A 21,257-nucleotide genomic window follows, 5' to 3' on the forward strand; every position below is an offset into this window, starting at 1 on the left:
AAATGGGATGTTCAAAAAAGCACATACCGATCTTATGGTCAGGTGTCTACAAACTTTTGTCTAATTAGTGTACAGTATGCATATAAATGATATGGCAGGAGATGAATCATGTCCTGCCCTCAGGTTAAAACCAGATCAGGTCAGAGATCCAGGATCCAGATGTAAGACGATATCAATCATTATATATAGATATAGAATGATAAACACACATTATTAGAAATTTTTTTTTTATTATTAATTAATTAATTAATTGAAACAATTTTTTTCTTTCTCCTCCTGCAGCTTGCCAGTGCCATTCGCATGCCACAGATTGCTATTACGATGCCGAGGTGGAGCGTAGGAGAGCGAGTCTGAACATACACGGCAGGTACGACGGTGGAGGCGTGTGCACTAACTGCCAGGTAGGAATCCTGAACTCTGGAAAAGAAATCCAATCGCACAAATATCAAATCATATCCAAAGCATTTCAACTCTTGTTTAATCTCAAATATCGTGTGTGTTCAGCACAACACAGCCGGGGTGAACTGTGAAGTGTGTGCCGAAGGCTATTACAGGCCGTATGGCGTCCCCGTAGAGTCTCCTACAGGCTGCATACGTATGTATCACTGCATTTTGTTTTATCAGCTAAAAGTGTACAACTTTGAATTCAACTTTATTACATTTAACTCATTTCAATGCTAAATTTCAGTTTATGCAAACTTTTTAATCTCATTGAATCCCTTTAGTACGTTCCCTTCACTGTCCTAAGACAAAAAATATCAAAATATCTCCACAATTCTGATTTATGCTAATGCTAATGCTAAACACTAGAGAACACTCAAGCTATACAAACCTTTTAATATTATACAACTGGAGAAAATCGAATGCAACCTTCCCCTTTAAGGTTTGTATAGCTTGAGTGTTCTCTAGTGTTTAGTATTAGCATTAGCATTAGCATAAATCAGAATTGTGGAGATATTTTGAAAAATCACGTGTCAAAATGTTGATAACATTTGTTGGGACTAACACCATGTTTCCAGTATCTGAATTTTGGTGAACTCCCATTTAATCGTGGTTGTACCATAGTCCTTCCATGTTTTTTTAGATTTTTTTATTGTAACCAAACCCTGATGATTGCGTGTGTTTAAGACAGATTGCAGGTGTGACAGCAGGACTACAAGCGGCTGTGAAATGGGTTCAGGAAGATGCCTGTGCAAACCTCAATACAGCGGAGACCACTGCGATCACTGCGCCAGAGGCCACCACAGTTTCCCACAATGCACTCGTACGTCTTTTTTTTCATGAAACTTTCTAATCACTGGTGCCAAGTGGCTGATTGCTAGATGTCCTGTGTCGATTAGGCCATCCAGGAAAGGAAACAGACCGAAAGCTCTGATTGCAGATGCACTAAATATAACTTTAAAGGAAATGCATCTGTTTAGGTGCCGAGTTGTGTTCTGTAGTTCGGCAGGAAGTTACAGAAGCAGCAGGAACTGCGCCAGCTTTAATTATATTCACCTTAAATTCTCTATACTGGCTGTTTGATTATTACTGTTAAACTATTTTAATTAAATCATACACTTTTTATTGCATTGATGTCTTCAGCTACATAAAAACTGCTGAAAAGGTTCTAGGTTCTGACTTAAAGCTTTTAATGGATCATCTAAAGTAAAATAAATAAAAGGAAAAGTAAGTAGAGTCCAATACTACTACATTTGTGTTACTAGTTTGTAAAATATACAGTACTTCAAACAGAAAGAGTGTTATTGAAACCTTTTCGGACGTTTGACCTTGTTGTGACCTTGATTTTGTTCAGCTCAATTCCACAATCTACTCAGTTTACTTTCTTTGTGTTTATTTATTCTCTTTTTTTGCTTTGCTATGCATCCGTGCTAAGAGGTATCTCAAGTGGATGGACGGCCAGCGTTCTAACATAAAAGAAATTAAAAAGAGATAAAAGTAATAAAAAAAGTAATAATTAAATAAAAGTGAGCAATGTAAATGTGTGCAGGTTTAACATCGGTAATGGCAATAAAATATTGTATTTTTCGGACTATAAGCCGCTACTTTTTTCTCCACGTTTTGAACCCCGTGGCTTAAACAACGAAATGGCTAATTTCTGGATTTTTCCTGGGTTTTTCCCTGTTTCACAAACTTCAAGCCCAAAAACTGAGCCCCATAACATTAGACCAATGAAATTTCCGAACGGAAACGAAAAAACGCCCCTCACCTTTATTCTTAGCTGCACGGCATCGGGAGAAAAAACTTCCATGGAAGGAGGAAGACAGTGAACAATGACTTTCTTGGTCGGCTACTGTTTAGATACAAGCCGTTGTAACGCGTTGAGTCAACAGAAACTCATGCTTTTTATTTTTCTTGGCAACAGCGTTACAGGTTAGTCAAAGAAACTTAGAAATGAGCATCAGAAAATAATAAGGACATATTCCTCAGTCTTGCACACATGCAGTAATAGCGAAAAAATGCGGCGGCAGGCTATTCCCAAAATACCGCTATGCTCTTAAAGGAGCCACAACATATTTCACCTGTTACACCGTGTGACAGACACTGTCTTTCATTAAAGCCTGTGTAAAGTTCATTAGTTTCAGTGTAGACAGGTTTATAGATTGGTGCGGCTTATTTATGTTTAAAATAAAAATCTTTGTCAAATTCAGTGGGTGCGGCTTATATATGGGTGCGCTTTGTAGTCCGGAAATTACGGTAATTGTTAAATACTCTTTAAGATAAATAAATAGTATAACTGTTAATGAACACTAACAGTTAAATAAATAAATATTTTTAATAAATCTTAAAATTATTCTCTTTTCTTCTTATCCTTCTAAATAAATATATTTATTATATTATTTATTTATTTAAATTTTACTAATTTTTTTTCTCCTATTTATTTTCTCCTTCTTTTTCTTCTACTTAGAATAATAATATTCTTATTTATTTGTATTATTCTTTTTTCTCCTTTTTTCTTCTTATCTTTAATATCTTGTGAAGCATGTTTCTTGACTTTCAACGATTCCTTTTTTTCTTCACCTGTGCTACTGTAAGACTCATGTAATTAAAGAAGAAACATTTCTGCATTCTTTCAGCATATGCAGATCACCTGATTAAGACTACCACTCCTCCTCCGACTGGCAATGTTGTTGGTAAGCATCAAGACACACAGTATATTTGCGTTTACTCTACAGTGAAATAGATACATTGGGAGATGAAAAGCTTCAAAAGTTAATATTTTGTTGGTTAAAATTTTTGTCAATAGAAATGTGTGTACTGTTATTATAAATAAGATCTCTCGTTCTCTTAGATTGTCCTGTGGGGTTTTTTGGCGCTCCCAACTGTCAACGTGAGTGTGCACAATGTATTACTGATCACTTAAAACACTTTCTAAGAATCCCATACTCCAAAAAGTATTATAACCGTGTTTATCTACTACAGAGCCTGTAAACACTTTGGAAACTTCTAGTCTTATATGGTTTTTAAAACACGCATGTTTCTTTTTTATTTACATGCAACAAACTAGGAAATGGCTGGAAGAAGGTTCATAGACAGAATTTGACATTTTTGTCTCTTAAAGATGAAGTTATGTAAGATGAAGTACAGGAAAGAAGATGTGATCATACTACCTCAGGGTTGGAAACTTATTTTGGTTGAAAGAAAACCAACATGGCAACCATTCCATTCTTGAACACCATGCAGTTTTGACTGGAGCAGAGCTCATTGGAAAGGACCTTACCATACAACAAGACAATGAGCTTAAGCGAACGTCTGAGCTCTGTAAGCGTTATTTAGAGAACAAACACTCGTCTGGAGTGTTATCTATCCTGGTCTGCCCAGTCACCGCACCTAAACTGCTCTGGGATTGAACTGGACCACAAAGTCAGAAAGAAATATCCTTTACAGGAAAAGTATTTCAGTTGAATGTTTGGAGAAACGAGCCGTCCGCATGCCAAGAGTGTATAGAGCTGTGTATTCATGCCTTCCCAAGGATTTTTCAATGAAAATGGAATATAGCTGTTGATTGTTTCATTGAACCAACATCTGAACATTTTTTTTTTTTTTACGTATCCATGTAAAGTAATTTTTCTCTCAAAAAACGTGACCCAGTGATCTCATTTCATTTTAGACAGGAATTAAAGTGAAGTATAATATATGATGTTGACGTGCTACTAAAAATGCTCAGTGCTTAAAAAATTCTATTTTATGCACTTTATGTATAGTTACAAAGTGCAATAGATTAGCATAGCATTTCAATTATTTTACCTTTCACCCCCTTTCTTTATTATTGCTTTACATTTACATTGTTGCCATTAAGCGGACCCCCGAACAGTTGAGATTAAGCGCCTCTTAAATGTAGAGTTGGGTTAAGAGCCTTGCTGAAGGGCCCACCACTGGCAGCTTGGTGGTGCTGGGATTTAACCTACATTTACATTTACGCCATTTGGCAGATGCTCTTACAATTTTCTCAACTGAGAAGTTGAGGGTTAGGGGTCTTGCTCAAGCTGTGGCAGCTCAGTGGTGGTGGGATTTGAACTCACGACCTTCTGATCATTAGTCCTACATTTTAACCACTACTTGTGTTTTATTAGTGTTTATTATAATTTACAATAAACACTTGTATTTTCTCTTGGTTAAACTTCAGGATTAATCCCAAATTGTTCCGGTTTAATGTAACTGCTTTGCTGTTAGTTCATTCACACTAATTCCCTCATCAGGTCGGCTTTTTGCTCTGCTCTGCTCTGCTGCCAAAACGAGCAGCTTTGGTCATTCTCGGAAATTCTCATTCCCGCAGAGCACTCGGTCCAAAGTCCAAGCCCTTTTTTTTTCCGTTATCCATTGTTTTGGTCAGCAACTGCGCATGTTTTGCAGGGAAAGTTGGAGGCATCTTGGCTCATGTTCTGCCCATTATACTTTACTCACTCTGCCAAGGTTACTTCCTGTGTAGTGCCCTAAAACAAAACCTATTGTATAAACACTACTTTACTGCCATTGAATTGAACTGAAAGTGCAGGAGGGCAGCTGTTACTCTCTGACCAATCTAGATGCTGCGGTCATGTGGTCTTAAACCATTCAAATATTCATGTAATTTGAGTCCCAGAGTTGGTGAAAGTCTCCGTTTAACATTTCTATAGAGCAGTGAGATCACGTATGAGGATGAAATACGATTAGAAGATTGACACTGATGATGATGGTGTTTATTAAGAAGCTGTGCTGAAGAGAGAATAACCCTGGTCTTGATTATCTTTTGCAGTGTGTCTGTGTAATCGAGTAGGTACACTTCCAGAGATATGCAGTGAGTCTGGAAGATGTTTATGCCGCCATGAGGTTACAGGACAGAGATGCGACCGCTGTCGCCCAGGCCATCACTCCTTTCCATACTGCTATTGTGAGCTTTCAGACTTAATAGACATGAGCCACCGGCATACAATTTTTAAACAATATGAAAAATCACTATGATAAAAACAGACTTTATAATGAAAAGACATTTTCTCCAGTTTAGAGACTTGTACAAGCTGCTAATTATAATATATACCGTACCCTATACTGCCCCTCTCTACACTATCCTTCTGTGTACTACCCCATCTTATACTACTCTCACCTACCCTATCCCTCTGTGTACTATCCTATCCTATAAGACTCTCCTCCACCCTATCCTTCTTTGTCCTTCCCTATTATATACTACTCTCCCCTACCCAATATTTACAGCCCAACCTTATCCAATACTATCTTAGCCTTCTCGACCCTATTTACACTCCCCCAGCCTACACTTCTTTATCCCATACCACCCCACGCGAATGGATTGTTTTAATTCACTTACCCACAAGTTACAACAGACCCTATTCTACCCTTATACTCTACACTATCATACCTCTCCATACCCTATTCTGCCCTTATAATCTACACTTTCATACCCATCCATACCCTATTCTACCCTTATACTCTACACTATCATACCCATCCATACCCTATTCTACCCTTAAACTCTACACTTTCATACCCATCCTTACCCTATTCTACCCTTATACTCTACACTATCATACCCATCCATACCCTATTCTACCCTTAAACTCTACACTTTCATACCCATCCTTACCCTATTCTACCCTTATATTCTACACTATCATACCCATCCATACCCTATTCTACCCTTATACTCTACACTATCATACCCATCCATCAATAGCTATTTAAGTACAAATAAATAAAATAACCAATCTGAAATTGTAAAATTAAGGTAATAAACCTGATTAAATTGCTCACTCAACCTCTTTTTTTTCCTCAGCATGCCTATGCGACGGGCCTGGGGTGGCCGATGGATCATGTGATCCTGCAGGTCAGTGTCGCTGTCAACCCAACTACACCGGCCTGCAGTGTGAACAGTGTACCCTGGGATACCACTCTTACCCAGCATGCTCTCGTATGTGTGCTCTGTTTTGTTTCATATCATATATAACAAAATAAGCATTGTCTTTTTTCTTTTTCGATTTACGGAAATGTTTTTTTTCCCAGCATGCCATTGTTCTCGAGAAGGCTCTCTTGATGGGTCATGTGACCCAAACACGGGTCAGTGCGTGTGTAATCCTGGTGTGACGGGACATCGGTGTGACAGCTGCTTACAACCCGACCAGATTTTTCCTGATTGCTTCGGTGATTACAGAATTCCTTTATCAGATGCTTGTCTTGTTGCCACATGCATCACGTGTCCTATTCTCGTAATAATCTTAGCGTTGTGCTGATGGACAGAGCGTGAGTCTGGGTTGAAGTGTTTTCGCTTTACTTCCTGTGTAGTGCCCTAAAACAAAACTGTCATACCCATCCATACCCTATTCTACCCTTATACTCTACACTGTTATACCCATCCATACCCTATTCTACCCTTATACTCTACACTGTTATACCCATCCATACCCTATTCTACCCTTATACTCTACACTGTCATACCCATCCATACCCTATTCTACCCTTATACTCTACACTATCTTACCCATCCATACCCTATTCTACCCTTCTACTCTACACTATCATACCCATCCTTACCCTATTCTTCCTTCTACTCTACACTATTATACCCATCCATACCCTATTCTACCCTTATACTCTACACTATCTTACCCATCCATACCCTATTCTACCCTTATACTCTACACTGTTATACCCATCCATACCCTATTCTACCCTTATACTCTACACTGTCATACCCATCCATACCCTATTCTACCCTTATACTCTACACTATCTTACCCATCCATACCCTATTCTACCCTTCTACTCTACACTATCATACCCATCCTTACCCTATTCTTCCCTTCTACTCTACACTATTATACCCATCCATACCCTATTCTACCCTTATACTCTACACTATCTTACCCATCCATACCCTATTCTACCCTTATACTCTACACTATCTTACCCATTCATACCCTATTCTACCCTTATACTCTACACTGTCATACACATCCATACCCTATTCTACCCTTATAATCTTCACTATCATACCCATCCATACCATATTCTGCCCTTATACTCTACCCTATCATACCCATCCATACCCTATTCTACCCTTATACTCTACACTTTCATACCCATCCATACCCTATTCGACCCTTATACTCTATACTATTTTACCCATCCATACCATATTCTACCCTTATACTCTACCCTATCATACCCATCCATACCCTATTCTACCCTTCTACTCTACACTATCATACCCATCCATACCCTATTCTACCCTTCTACTCTACACTATGATACCCATCCATACCCTATTCTACCTTTCTACTCTACACTATCATACCCATCCATACCCTATTCTACCCTTATACTCTACACTATCTTACCCATCCATACCCTATTCTACCCTTATACTCTGCACTTTCATACCCATCCATACCCTATTCTGCCCTTATAATCTACACTATTATACCCATCCATACCCTATTCTACCCTTATACTCTACACTATCATACCCATCCATACCCTATTCTACCCTTATACTCTACACTATTATACCCATCCATACCCTATTCTACCCTTATAATCTACACTATCTTACCCATCCATACCCTATTCTACCCTTATATTCTACACTATTATACCCATCCATACCCTATTCTACCCTTATACTCTACACTATTATACCCATCCATACCCTATTCTACCCTTATACTCTACACTTTCATACCCATCCATACCCTATTCGACCCTTATAATCTACACTATCATACCCATTCATACCCTATTCTACCCTTATACTCTACACTTTCATACCCCTCATACCCTCTTCTACCCTTATACTCTACACTGTCATACCCATCCATACCCTATTCTACCCTTATACTCGACACTATCATACCCATTCATACCCTATTATACCCATCCATACACTATTCTACCCTTATACTCTACACTATCATACCCATTCATACCCTATTATACCCATCCATACACTATTCTACCCTTATACTCTACACTATCATACCCATCCATATCCTATTCTATCTTTATAGTCTACACTTTTATACGCATCCATATCCTATTCTACCCTTACCCTTTCTTAGCCTACCATAACATGAAAAACAAATTTTATATATAATATATAAAACAAATCAAAGACATCAATAGGTTTTCAAGTATAAATAAATAAAATCTGAAATTGTAAAATTTAGGAAGATAATCCAGATTCAATTGCTCACTTTACCTCTTTTTTTCCTCAGCATGCCTATGCGACGGGCCTGGGGTGGCCGATGGATCATGTGATCCTGCAGGTCAGTGTCGCTGTAAACCCAACTACACCGGCCTGCAGTGTGAGCAGTGTACCCTGGGATACCACTCTTACCCAGCATGCTCTCGTATGTCTGCTCTCTTTAGTTTCATATTAAATCAATATGTCTTTTTTCTTTTTTTCCGATTTAAGAAAATATTTTTTTCCCAGCATGCTATTGTTCCCGAGAAGGCTCTCTTGATGGGCCATGTGACCCAAACACGGGTCAGTGCGTGTGTAATCCTGGTGTGACGGGACATCGGTGTGACAGCTGCGTACAACCTGACCAGATTTTTCCTGATTGCTTCGGTGATTACAGAATTCCTTTATCAGATGCTTGTCTTGTTGCCACATGCATCACGTGTCCTATTCTCGTAATAATCTTAGCGTTGTGCTGATGGACAGAGCGTGAGTCTGGGTTGAATTGTCTTCGCTTCATGACAGCTCCGTGTCCACACCTTCAGCAGAATGCAGCATTACTGAGTAAACACTGTAGTGTGTGCTGCCAAAACTAATGTGCAAACACGGAGTGTGTACTTTTAATCTTTTCTACTGTCAAATTCTGTGATTGAAAAGTGTGTGTGTGTGTATTTGTGTATTTGTGTTTTGTGTGTGTATATAACACACATATCATAAATATATGTGTGTGTATGATGACTTTTTTTCAGACCTTGACAGCTCCTGCAATCCAGCAGGGTCAGATGATGACACTAAGGATCCATTAACGGTATGTGACTCAGACTCGGCTGATTTGAATATTTTGACTGGTTCAGAGTTTTGTCTTGAAAGATGAAAGATGGAATGAGAAAGGTTTAGAGTCTTGTACAGGATTTTCCTTTTCTTCCCGTGCCTTGCCTTTCCTTTCATTAATTTTTGCTTTATCTTTCCTTTCCTTTCCTTTCCTTTCCATTTTAATTCCTTTCCTTTCCTTAATTTTTCCTTTAACTTTCTTTCCTTTCTCATCCTTTCCTTTCCTTTCCTTTCCTTCCTTCCTTCCCTTTTCATTCCTTTCCTTTCCTTAATTTTTCCTTTAACTTTCTTTCCTTTCTTTTCTTTCCTTTCTTTCCTTTCCTTTCCTTTCCTTTCCTTTCCTTTCATTTTAATTCCTTTCCTTTCCTTAATTTTTCCTTTAACTTTCTTTCCTTTCTTATCCTTTCCTTCCTTTTCATTCCTTTCCTTTCCTTTCCTTTCCTTTCCTTTCCTTTCCTTTCCTTTCCTTTTTATTCCTTTCCTTTCCTTTCCTTTCCTTTCCTTTCCATTTTTTCCTTTCCTTAATTTCATTTAATTTCATTTAATTTTCCTTTCCTTTCCTTTCCTTTCCTTTCCTTTCCTTTCCTTTCCTTTCCTTTCCTTTCCTTTCCTTTCTTTCCTTTCCTTTCCTTTCATTTTCATTCCTTTCCTTTCCTTAATTTTTACTTTAACTTTCTATTCCTTTCCTTTCCTTTCCTTTCCTTTCCTTTCCTTTCCTTTCATTCCTTTCCTTTCCTTAATTTTTCCTTTAACTTTCTTTCCTTTCTTATCCTTTCCTTTCCTTCCTTTCCTTTCCTTTCCTTTCCTTTCCTTTCCTTTCCTTTCCTTTCCTTTCATTCCTTTCCTTTCCTTAATTTTTCCTTTAACTTTCTTTCCTTTCTTATCCTTTCCTTCCTTTTCATTCCTTTCCTTTCCTTTCCTTTCCTTTCCTTTCCTTTCCTTTCCTTTCTTTTCATTCCTTTCCTTTCCTTAATTTTTCCTTTAACTTTCTTTTCTTTTCTTTTCTTTTCTTTCCTTTCCTTTCTTTTCCTATCCTTTCCTTTCCTTTCCTTTCCTTTCCTTTCCTTTCCTTTCCTTTCCTTTCTTTCCTTTCCTTTCCTTTCCTTTCATTTTCATTCCTTTCCTTTCCTTAATTTTTACTTTAACTTTCTTTACTTTCCTTTCTTTTCTTTTCTTTTCTTTTCTTTTCTTTTCTTTTCTTTTCTTTTCTTTTTTTTTCTTTTCTTTCCTTAATTTTCCTTTAACTTTCTTTCCTTTCCTTTAATTTCATTTAATTTCATTTAATTTCCTTTCCTTTCCATTTTTTTCCTTTCCTTTCCTTTCTTATTTTTTCAATAAAAGGACATGACAATGAAATGACAATGAAAATGAAAGGAATATGAAAAGGAAAAAAGGGTAATTTCCTCTTTTTTTTTTCTTTTTTTTTTTTATTGCATTTCCGTTTCTTTCCAAACCAATCCTTTCTCAAAACTTCTTTAGATGTGTTTTCACAGATTCACAGATTTCGCTCACACTCGGCTGATTTGAACGCTGTGAATGAAAGAGAAAATGTCTGTAGATAGACTGTTAGGAGTGTCTATATAAATCTTGTACACACAGAGGTGTTTTTATCATCAGGATGTTGACTCAGAAGCCAGTTATTTAGGAAGCAAGCGTCCAATTTATTGCGCCAGTAACACTTTCTCTAATAATTCGGTAATAAACTCTGGATATTAATCAGGTTTATATCAGATAGACATCTGATTGGTCAGAAGGGGTCGATTTCTCTTTCTGTTTTCCCACAGCACAACCTAATGATTCTGATCCTGGATCCAAATAATAATGATAACTTACTCCAGTCTGTTACCTCAACAGTCCATACCTGAGTTATAACAGCCTCATTACAGGCTCATATTACTTATAAAATAATTCAACAGACTGGAGTCAATGATTCCTTACTCAGGAAAGCACTGACATTAGATCAGGCTGTTGTTCTTATTTGGCTGATGGTTTTATTTAAACTCAAGTCATTAAAGGGTTGAGGATGTTGCTGCACGACCCCAAGCATCATGTAATATGTGACTCCTATAGTGGATTCTTCATGAGGACGAATGCTAAAGAGATTAAAAGATGTTTCTGATGAAGTTTTCCCGCTTGAATGTTGTTTCTGGGGTTGGGTTCTAGGATGCGTGTTTCTGCTTGCCGTATGTAGAGGGAGCCGAATGTGAACGCTGCAAACCGCTGTACTGGAACCTGGATCCTGAAAACCCAGCCGGCTGTATTGGTGCGTCTTACAGTACATTACATTACACTCACTCACTCACTTACACACTCACTCACTCACTCACTTACACACTCACTCACTCACACTCACTCACTCACCCACTCAGTTACCCACTCACACACACACACACTCACTCACACACTCACTCACACTCACTCACTCACACTCACTCACTCACTCACTCACTCACTCACTCACACTCACTCACACACTCACTCACACTCACTCACTCACTCACACACTCACTCACTCACTCACTCACTCACTCACTCACACTCACTCACACTCACTCACACACTCACACTCACTCACCACACTCACCACACTCACTCACTCACACACACACACTCACTCACTCACTCACTCACTCACTCACTCACACACACACACACACACAAACTCACTCACTCACGATCTTCATTAAGTATTCAGTCACCGGTTCACCACTGTTAATAGATACTGAGCTGCAGTTTTGGAGATGCTCTACCCCAGTCTTCTAGACGTCACAAATTTGCCCTTTTCAGAATCACTAGAATCTTTTTACTTGCCAATTTTTCCTGCTTCTAACACGTCAACTTTGAGAAAAAGACTTCACTTGCTGCTTAATAAATCCACCCACTAACAGGTGCCCTGATGAAGAGATAATCAGTGTTTATCGATTCACCGCTCAATAATGTTATAATTCCATAATCTTATGCCTGATCGGTGTATATCATGGTAGTAGCTTTTATCTGCATGTTGGATGGAACACCTGAACTGCTGCTTGGTTTAAGAACATTAGAAGCAAAATAGAGACTTCAAGTTCTTCAAGGCAAATTCCCAAAGCAAAGTTGAACTGGTAGCTGACTACCATTGTAAAGACTGCACAGTCTCATCTCATGTAAAACTGAACTGAATTATGACTTTTGTATGCGTCTTTTAGATATCAATATATTTTGAGTTTGTACCAGAGTTTGTCTAGCGAGTGATGAACAACAGTTGTGGCTGCATAATTTCTATTCCCATATTATTCTGGACTGGAATTTGGTACAGAGCACATTATGACTTGTTTAGGCTAAAATAAAGGACTTATAACCTGACTGAGAAAAATCATAACTAAGCCCATCCCTGGTTGCTAGAATTGTATTCAGGATTGTTGTCTTGTGTCCAAACTTGCTGTGAAACATTTTTTTTTTTTTTTATTTAAAAACGCAGCCATGTTTCATAAGAAGTAAAATGACAAAAGAATCACAGGACCAAGAGTCAGAGTGATGGTTTATTGTGTGCACAGGGACATCCTGGACGCTCTATAGTCTAAACATACATTTGTACGTGCAGAAAGCACTTGTGACCATGTAAATAATCTTCAAGGCTAAGATAAGAGATAAGCATAAAACCAACAACAAGAAACATGACATCACATTGGATTGGATCATAACCATTAAATCGTGCATCTTCATCCTAGAATCATAAAAAATAGGAAAATAGTTCCACAATTACGTCAGTATTTACAGAAAGTTTATTCTGAGATTGTTTGAGCTCAAATTATAAAAATGACCTGCATTTATTTTACATTTCTTAGTAAAAAAAGTAATAAAAACCAGAATTCAAGAAAGACATGAGATACTAACATGAAAAAATAATAATAATAATGATTTATTAATAATTAAATAATAAAATCACCCCCAATGTTGAATGATTTTATTCTTTTTTTATACTTAAATTTATTTTATTTTATTTTTTTAATGCTTAATATTTTTATAAAAATTAATAAAAATATAATTATTTAAATTAAATAAAATGGTATGTGCACCTTTTAAGGATGTGCCCACAGTTTAAAGTATAAGCGGACCTAGCACTCATCCTCCTCACATAAAGCTGCTATTAATTATTAAATAGTATTTTTTCTGAGGTTAGAAACAAACGCTAACATATTAATTGTCTATAACCAAAATAAATACTATATATTAATGAGTTGTCTCATATTTTTACAGTATTTTAAATCAGCTTTAAATGGCTGAATATCAGCCTAAACTGTAGATGGCCATAAACCACCATCTTGTTTTCTCCTTGCTTATTCTTTCTTTGTGCAACATGGAGCATTTATTCATTTGTTTTGAATAGACAGCCAGTGCAGGTAATCAGGGTCCATTCATCCAACCCCACCTTTCCCTTTCTGCCGTACTCCTCCTTTCTTTCCGTGATCATCTGCTGCTTTCTGCGCCTCAGTATTGATTCCCATTATTTATTTGTCATTTATTTTTTTCAGTTTTTTATTTTTTTATTTTCTTCGACCAGCACTATAGAATTGACTGATTTCTCAATAATAATTTGTATTACATTTGCTTAAACATTATATTTTCCTAATATATAATATATATTTTATAAGGATAAAACATAGGATAATTAAGCCAAAAATGTACCATATGTTAGCACCTAAAAAACAAGAAATCACCACACATCACACCTACTCGTGTCCTTTAAACCAAAATAAAAATACAGTTAATAACGATCACATCGTTACTGGTTATAGAAACACAGAACTCCTCTTAACTAGCTTAGCTTGTGTTTCCTCACAAGCAACAGGATATTAGAATCTGATATTAGTAGACCTGCCCATGCTCACTAATACTTTAGCTAACTATTATATTGTTTATTTAATATATAATAATAATATAGTGATTAGAGTATGTGGCTAGAAGTTGCTCATGGAAGCTATTTAGCCTTAGAGTTAATTACAGTGTTGTGGAATAGGCAAAAGAAAGTGGCTAAGTTTGCTAGCAAGCTAGTTTTTATTGTTATTTTGAACTTTTAGCCAACAAATTGCAAAGTATGTCTCATTGCTGTTTTAACATTGGCAAGAAGAAACTTCCTGAGACTCAAAAGGGAACCAGTCTCCACATGGGTGGCACCGAACATCTGTTCATTATATCAATGTATCTAATGTTTAGGATTTAATTATTAGCATTGAATTTATCAGGAGCTAGCTATTTAAAAAAAAAGCCAATCTGTTTACAGGTTTTGGCAAAATAGAAGCTTAATTTTGTTGTAAATAATTGCTGATTGCTTTCGTGATTTGCAGAACAACGAGAAAAAAACCTGAGCGATTTCAGGATCAACATTTTGTAATCCAGAAAGGGCCTGATTACCTGAAAAACCGATGAAACACTTGTATTGTCAAAAGTGATCTAAAATATACTGTATATCAATATACTTTCCTTGCAATTAATTTGGGAATATTTAGGGGTCTGATGTATATATGTTTGATGTATGTAACTCTAATGCATCCTGTACAACATCCTGCTCTTTAAACGGCTCGGTGCAAATGTTTTTTTTTCTCTTTTAGAGTGCATATGTGATGATAAAGGAACTCTGAGTGGTGTGGGTGAATGCCATGAGGTGAGTGGAATTAATAGTTTTAATAGTTAAAAGAGTTGCCAGATCTACATAAATATAATAATTGGCAAAAAAAATAAATGCTGTATCAATATTAGATGGTTATCTAATCAATTATTTTATTAAGGTTCTAAAATAGTCACTTATTATTCCAGATTTGAAATGCATTTTAAATAAAATTCTTGTCTAACCTGCATATAATTCAGTTCAATTCAGTTTATTGAACGTATAGCACCATTAATAATGTTTAAATATACACAAAGTAATGATTAAAAATATATATAAGGATTGATTTAGAGATAGAGAAAGTGTGTGTGTGTGTTTCAGGAAAGCGGCGAGTGTTCCTGCAAGCCCAACGTTTGCAGCCCCGCCTGTGATACGTGCGACGACGGCTACTTCCTGCTGCAGAAGAAGAACTATTTTGGCTGCCAGGGTGAGTGAATGGAGTGGAAGGCAGTAATCAGTAATGATTCATGAAGCCAGGAAAACATACACACCCTTCATTTTTTTCTCACTTCATGAGAGAGAGAGAGAAAGATTGCGTGTGTGTGTGTGTGTGTGTGTGTGTGCATGTTTATGCTCCTGACACAAAGGTACACTTGGCTGTACTTCATGTTATATATTAAAGAATGTGTTATTGCAAATGATTGACCTGAAGTGAACTTTACTGTCCTCTGTAATACAAATTTGACTTTGCTGTTACCTGCTGGTCAAAATTTTACATCCGAAGAGATCTATTTATAGAGTTTTGTGTTTGTGAAAGAAAAAAAAACAGTACTCTGTTGTGTCAAACGAGTGACTACAATCACCAGCCTGAGGGCAAACTATAATATTCAGTTCAGGGTTGCCAGGTTTGTTCCACAGAGACCTGTATGAAACCATGACTAAGCTTAGTGCAGTGTCTACAGTGTGACTGCAGGTATTTGTTTTTTTTAAACTGATGCAGTTTTACTATACAATTTACTTAGCAAGGTATCTAAAATCCAGTTATTATATAAGGCTGACTGCATACATACAGACAGACAATAAAATTTTTATAAAACAAAAAGGTAAATTTTAATTTGATGGCTGCAACACGACTCAAAAATGTGCGAAAAACGTCTGAAAAAGTGAGTGTTCTTACAATTAAACACATTTTGTAAATAATTGCTGATTGCTTTCGTGATTTGCAGAACAACGAGAAAAAACCTGAGCGATTTCAGGATCAACATTTTGTAATCCAGAAAGGGCCTGATTACCTGAAAAACCGATGAAACACTTGTATTGTCAAAAGTGATCTAAAATATACTGTATATCAATATACTTTCCTTGCAATTAATTTGGGAATATTTAGGGGTCTGATGTATATATGTTTGATGTATGTAACTCTAATGCATCCTGTACAACATCCTGCTCTTTAAACGGCTCGGTGCAAATGTTTTTTTTCCTCTTTTAGAGTGCATATGTGATGATAAAGGAACTCTGAGTGGTGTGGGTGAATGCCATGAGGTGAGTGGAATTAATAGTTTTAATAGTTAAAAGAGTTGCCAGATCTACATAAATATAATAATTGGCAAAAAAAAATAAATGCTGTATCAATATTAGATGGTTATCTAATCAATTATTTTATTAAGGTTCTAAAATAGTCACTTATTATTAAATTTGAAATGCATTTTAAATGAAATTCTTGTCTAACCTGCATATAATTCAGTTCAATTCAGTTTATTGAACGTATAGCACCGTTAATAATGTTTAAATATACACAAAGTAATGATTAAAAATATATATAAGGATTGATTTAGAGATAGAGAAAGTGTGTGTGTGTGTTTCAGGAAAGCGGCGAGTGTTCCTGCAAGCCCAACGTTTGCAGCCCCGCCTGTGATACGTGCGACGACGGCTACTTCCTGCTGCAGAAGAAGAACTATTTTGGCTGCCAGGGTGAGTGAATGGAGTGGAAGGCAGTAATCAGTAATGATTCATGAAGCCAGGAAAACATACACACCTTCATTTTTCTCACTTCATGAGAGAGAGAGAAAGATTGCGTGTGTGTGTGTGTGTGTGTGTGTGCATGTTTATGCTCCTGACACAAAGGTACACTTGGCTGTACTTCATGTTATATATTAAAGAATGTGTTATTGCAAATGATTGACCTGAAGTGAACTTTACTGTCCTCTGTAATACAAATTTGACTTTGCTGTTACCTGCTGGTCAAAATTTTACATCCGAAGAGATCTATTTATAGAGTTTTGTGTTTGTGAAAGAAAAAAAAACAGTACTCTGTTGTGTCAAACGAGTGACTACAATCACCAGCCTGAGGGCAAACTATAATATTCAGTTCAGGGTTGCCAGGTTTGTTCCACAGAGACCTGTATGAAACCATGACTAAGCTTAGTGCAGTGTCTACAGTGTGACTGCAGGTATTTGGTTTTTTTAAACTGATGCAGTCTTACTATACAATTTACTTAGCAAGGTATCTAAAATCCAGTTATTATATAAGGCTGACTGCATACATACAGACAGACAATAAAATTTTTATAAAACAAAAAGGTAAATTTGAATTTGATGGCTGCAACACGACTCAAAAAATGTGCGAAAAACGTCTGAAAAAAGTGAGTGTTCTTACAATTAAACACATTTTGTAATTAATTAGGTTAATTGCCTAAAGGTCAGTAAAAATGATAAATAGTGTATCTTAGAGAGGCACAGTCTCTCAGAAGTAAAGATGGGCAGAACTTGACCAATCTGTGAAAGACTGTGTCTACAAACTGTGGAACAATTTCAGAATAATGTTCCTTAACAAAACAATTTTATTCATTTTTGAAAACTATGGACACCTTGTCCTTCAGACTAAAGAGGAGAGGGACCATCTAGCTTGTTATCAGCACTTAGTTAAAAAAGCCGCATTTCTAATGGTATGGGGTGCAGTACCTGTGGAATGGGCAGCTTGCACTTTTGGAAAGACTCCATCCAACGTCTTTTTCAGGGAAGACCTTAAATATTTGAGCAAGACAATACTAATTGCATACTGCATCTATTACAATAGCATAATTTTATAGTAGAAAAGTCCAGGTGCTGAAATGCCTGCTTGCAGTCTAGACCTTTCACTATTTAAAAACAATTGGTGCATCATGAAATAAAAAATACAACAAAGGACACCCAGAACTGTTGAGGGGCAAGAATTCTATATCAGACAATTTTGGGACAACATTCCTCTCCCAAAACTTCAGCAACTGGTCTCCTCAGTTCCCAGATGTATACGGACAAAAGCCGTGATGCTGCACAGTGGTAAACATTGCCCTGTCCTAACTTTGAGACCTTTTACAGCCATCAAATTCTAATATACCTTATTTTTTCCTTAAAATTTTATATATTCCCAGTCTAAAGATTTGATATGTTTTTTTTTGTGGTTTTATTGTGAATAGAATATGAATTTATGAGATTTTCAAATCATTGCATTTTGTTTAAATTTACATTTTGCTAATTTTTCGGAATTGGGGCTGTACTTTTGAATGTCTTGTTTAATGGATTAACAATTTCTTAAAAATTTTTCCTCTGAACACGGCGTTATCTGTGTGTTTGTTCAGGGTGCGTCTATGTTCAAAGCCATTCATGAGTGTGTGTGTGCTGTATGAGCAACATCCTGTCTAATCTTCTCTCTCTAACAGGCTGCCAGTGTGATGTGGGTGGGGCTACAGGGCGTGGCTGTGACCAGCTGAGTGGTCAGTGCCAGTGTAGGAAACACATGCGGGGTCGAACGTGTTCTGAGTAAGCACTGAGCTTTCCCTTTGCCGTAGCATTTTTTTCCACAAACGCAATCAGATACATAGTACAGGCAACAGAATAATCAGCACACACACACACTTGTACACACTCACACATTCAGCACACCAAGTATTCATCTCCGAAGTGAGATGTATTTGATTTATGAATTTTTTTGCACTCGGCTGCTATTTCTGTCACTGTTGTGCTGTTTAAGCATGACTCAGTTTCTTTCTGATGAAACACACTCACTACCCTGTGTTTGTTTGTGTCCCAGGCCAGAGCCCAACTTCTACATCCCTGACCTCCATCATCTAAAGTTCGAGGCGGAGAACGGCATCACACCCAACGCCCGCCCCGTACGCTTCGGCTACGACCCGAACGAGTTCCCGCAATTCAGCTGGAGAGGTTACGCTACGCTCTCACGTGCACAGGTAGCTGTAACACTTGACGCCATTCCATTTGAGTCATTCAGGTATACACTATATTGGCAAATGTGTTGGGACGTGCATAGATAGAAGAAAATCATGATTAGCTCACGTAGCGCTCAGATTTCAGTTTTAGTAGATCTTCTCAAGGGACAATATTATAGAAATGAAACAGATATATTTAAGAGTCTTCTGAAAATAACTATATACAGCCATACAACAATAAGTGAGCGTGTGACTGTGTCCAAAGTGTCAATATTCAGTGTGAGCACCACTGTTATTCAGCACTGCCTTAATCCTCCTGGGCATGAAATTCACCAGAGCTGCACAGGTTGTTACTGGGATCCTCTTTCACTCCTCCATAATTGAAATCACGGAGCTGCTGGATGTTGGACACGTGGTGCTTCTCCACCATACTTGGCCACTCCATCACCTTCACCTTTCTCAGCATGGCAGTTGTCATCTTGGCGGTTTGTTTGGGGTCATTATTATGTTGGAAAACTGCCATTTGGCCCAGTTTTTAAAAGGAATCAGCATCACATTCTGCTTCAGAATGTCACAGTACATGTTGGAATTCATGTTTCCCTCAATGAAGTGCAGCTCTCCAGTACCAGCAGCACTCATGCATCCCCAGACCATGATACTACCACCACCATGCTTGACTGTAGGCATGACACAATTATCTTGGTTCTCTACATCAGGGCGGCACCACACATGCTGGACACCATCCGAGCCAAACAAGTTTATCTTAGTCTCATCAGACCACAGGACATGATTCCAGTAATTCATGCACTTGGACTTCAGTCATCAGCAAATTGTTTGCAGGCTTTCTTTTGAGCCAGCTTTAGAAGAGGCTCCTTCTCGGAGGATGGCCAATTAAACCTCTAAAGCGATGCTGCAGCACTCATGCATCTGTTTTTGAAGCAGCTTCTGCACCTGATGGACCCTTGTGAGGTCTGTTCTGAGTTGAAGCCGTCTTGAAAAACCTCTGTAAGACCCTGAACGCTGTACTGTAACTCAGTTTCAGGGTGTTACTGATTATCTTATAGCCTTAGCATCTTTGTGGAGAGCAACAATTCTAATACTCAAATCCTCAGAGAGTTTTTACCATGAGGTACCATGTTGAACATCCAGTGGTCAGTATGAGAGAATTGGACTCAAAGCATCAAAATATAACTGCTTTTATACAAGATACACAAATTTGTATGGTCCTGTTAAGCACATGAACATGAACATGATGAATAGGACGTGTGGTTTTGCACGGTTACATGACGTACAGCTGTTATCACTGAGGGTGTACTCACTTTTGTTGCCAGTTATTTAGACAATAATGGCTACATGTTGAGTTACTTTTGAAGGACAGTAAATCTGTACTGCTATAAAATCTGAACATTGACTACTCAAATATATCCAAGTTTCATTTCTACAGTATTGTCCCTTGATAAGATACTAAAATTGTTGCTAAAATGTGAGGGGTGCACTGACTATTGTGAGATACTGTATATTATATAATTAAATTCAACCCTGTTTTTTTTTTCTTCACCTTTCTCTCCTCTATTCTCACTTTCTTTTCTAGAATTCTTTCTTTTCTCTCACATTTCTCTTATTTCCATCCATCCTCCCATCTCACTGTTCCAGTTTTTTTTTTTGATTGTTAATTCTTGTTTTTATTTATTCTTTGTAGTTCTCTATCCCTTTATCTTTACATATTTTTTAGTCCTTACTTTCCATCCCTCTCTTTTTCTTTCTTTCTTTCTTTCTTTCTTTCTTTCTTTCTTTCTTTCTTTCTTTCTTTCTTTCTTTCTTTCTTTCTTTCTTTCTTTCTCCCCTCTCCCTCACGCTCTCTTCCCATCCTTCTACCATTTCTCTTTTGTTTTGTTTGTATTTTTTGTTTCATTTGTATTCCTTCCCCTTTTTCCTTTCATCCTTTCAATCCTCAAATCTTTTTTTT

At 37.2% G+C, this 21,257-nt stretch overlaps 1 protein-coding gene across 1 annotated transcript in view; it reads left to right on the plus strand.

Moving 5' to 3' along the window:
- LOC124386972 (laminin subunit alpha-3-like) overlaps positions 1–21,257 on the plus strand; it is a 115,727-nt gene that overhangs the window by 31,122 nt on the left and 63,348 nt on the right. Inside the window, exons 8-23 of the mRNA XM_046851050.1 lie at positions 283–401; positions 505–595; positions 1,133–1,264; positions 3,078–3,134; positions 3,293–3,331; positions 5,237–5,371; positions 6,269–6,403; positions 6,496–6,633; positions 8,706–8,840; positions 8,924–9,061; positions 9,421–9,479; positions 11,666–11,765; positions 15,091–15,143; positions 15,468–15,573; positions 18,785–18,884; positions 19,156–19,312. Coding sequence (XP_046707006.1) covers positions 283–401; positions 505–595; positions 1,133–1,264; positions 3,078–3,134; positions 3,293–3,331; positions 5,237–5,371; positions 6,269–6,403; positions 6,496–6,633; positions 8,706–8,840; positions 8,924–9,061; positions 9,421–9,479; positions 11,666–11,765; positions 15,091–15,143; positions 15,468–15,573; positions 18,785–18,884; positions 19,156–19,312 — 1,694 coding nt within the window. The remainder of the gene's footprint in view (positions 1–282; positions 402–504; positions 596–1,132; positions 1,265–3,077; positions 3,135–3,292; positions 3,332–5,236; positions 5,372–6,268; positions 6,404–6,495; positions 6,634–8,705; positions 8,841–8,923; positions 9,062–9,420; positions 9,480–11,665; positions 11,766–15,090; positions 15,144–15,467; positions 15,574–18,784; positions 18,885–19,155; positions 19,313–21,257) is intronic.

This window comes from Silurus meridionalis, chromosome 6 (genome assembly GCF_014805685.1).
Source record: "Silurus meridionalis isolate SWU-2019-XX chromosome 6, ASM1480568v1, whole genome shotgun sequence".
In the NCBI taxonomy this organism is placed as follows: Eukaryota; Metazoa; Chordata; class Actinopteri; order Siluriformes; family Siluridae; genus Silurus; species Silurus meridionalis.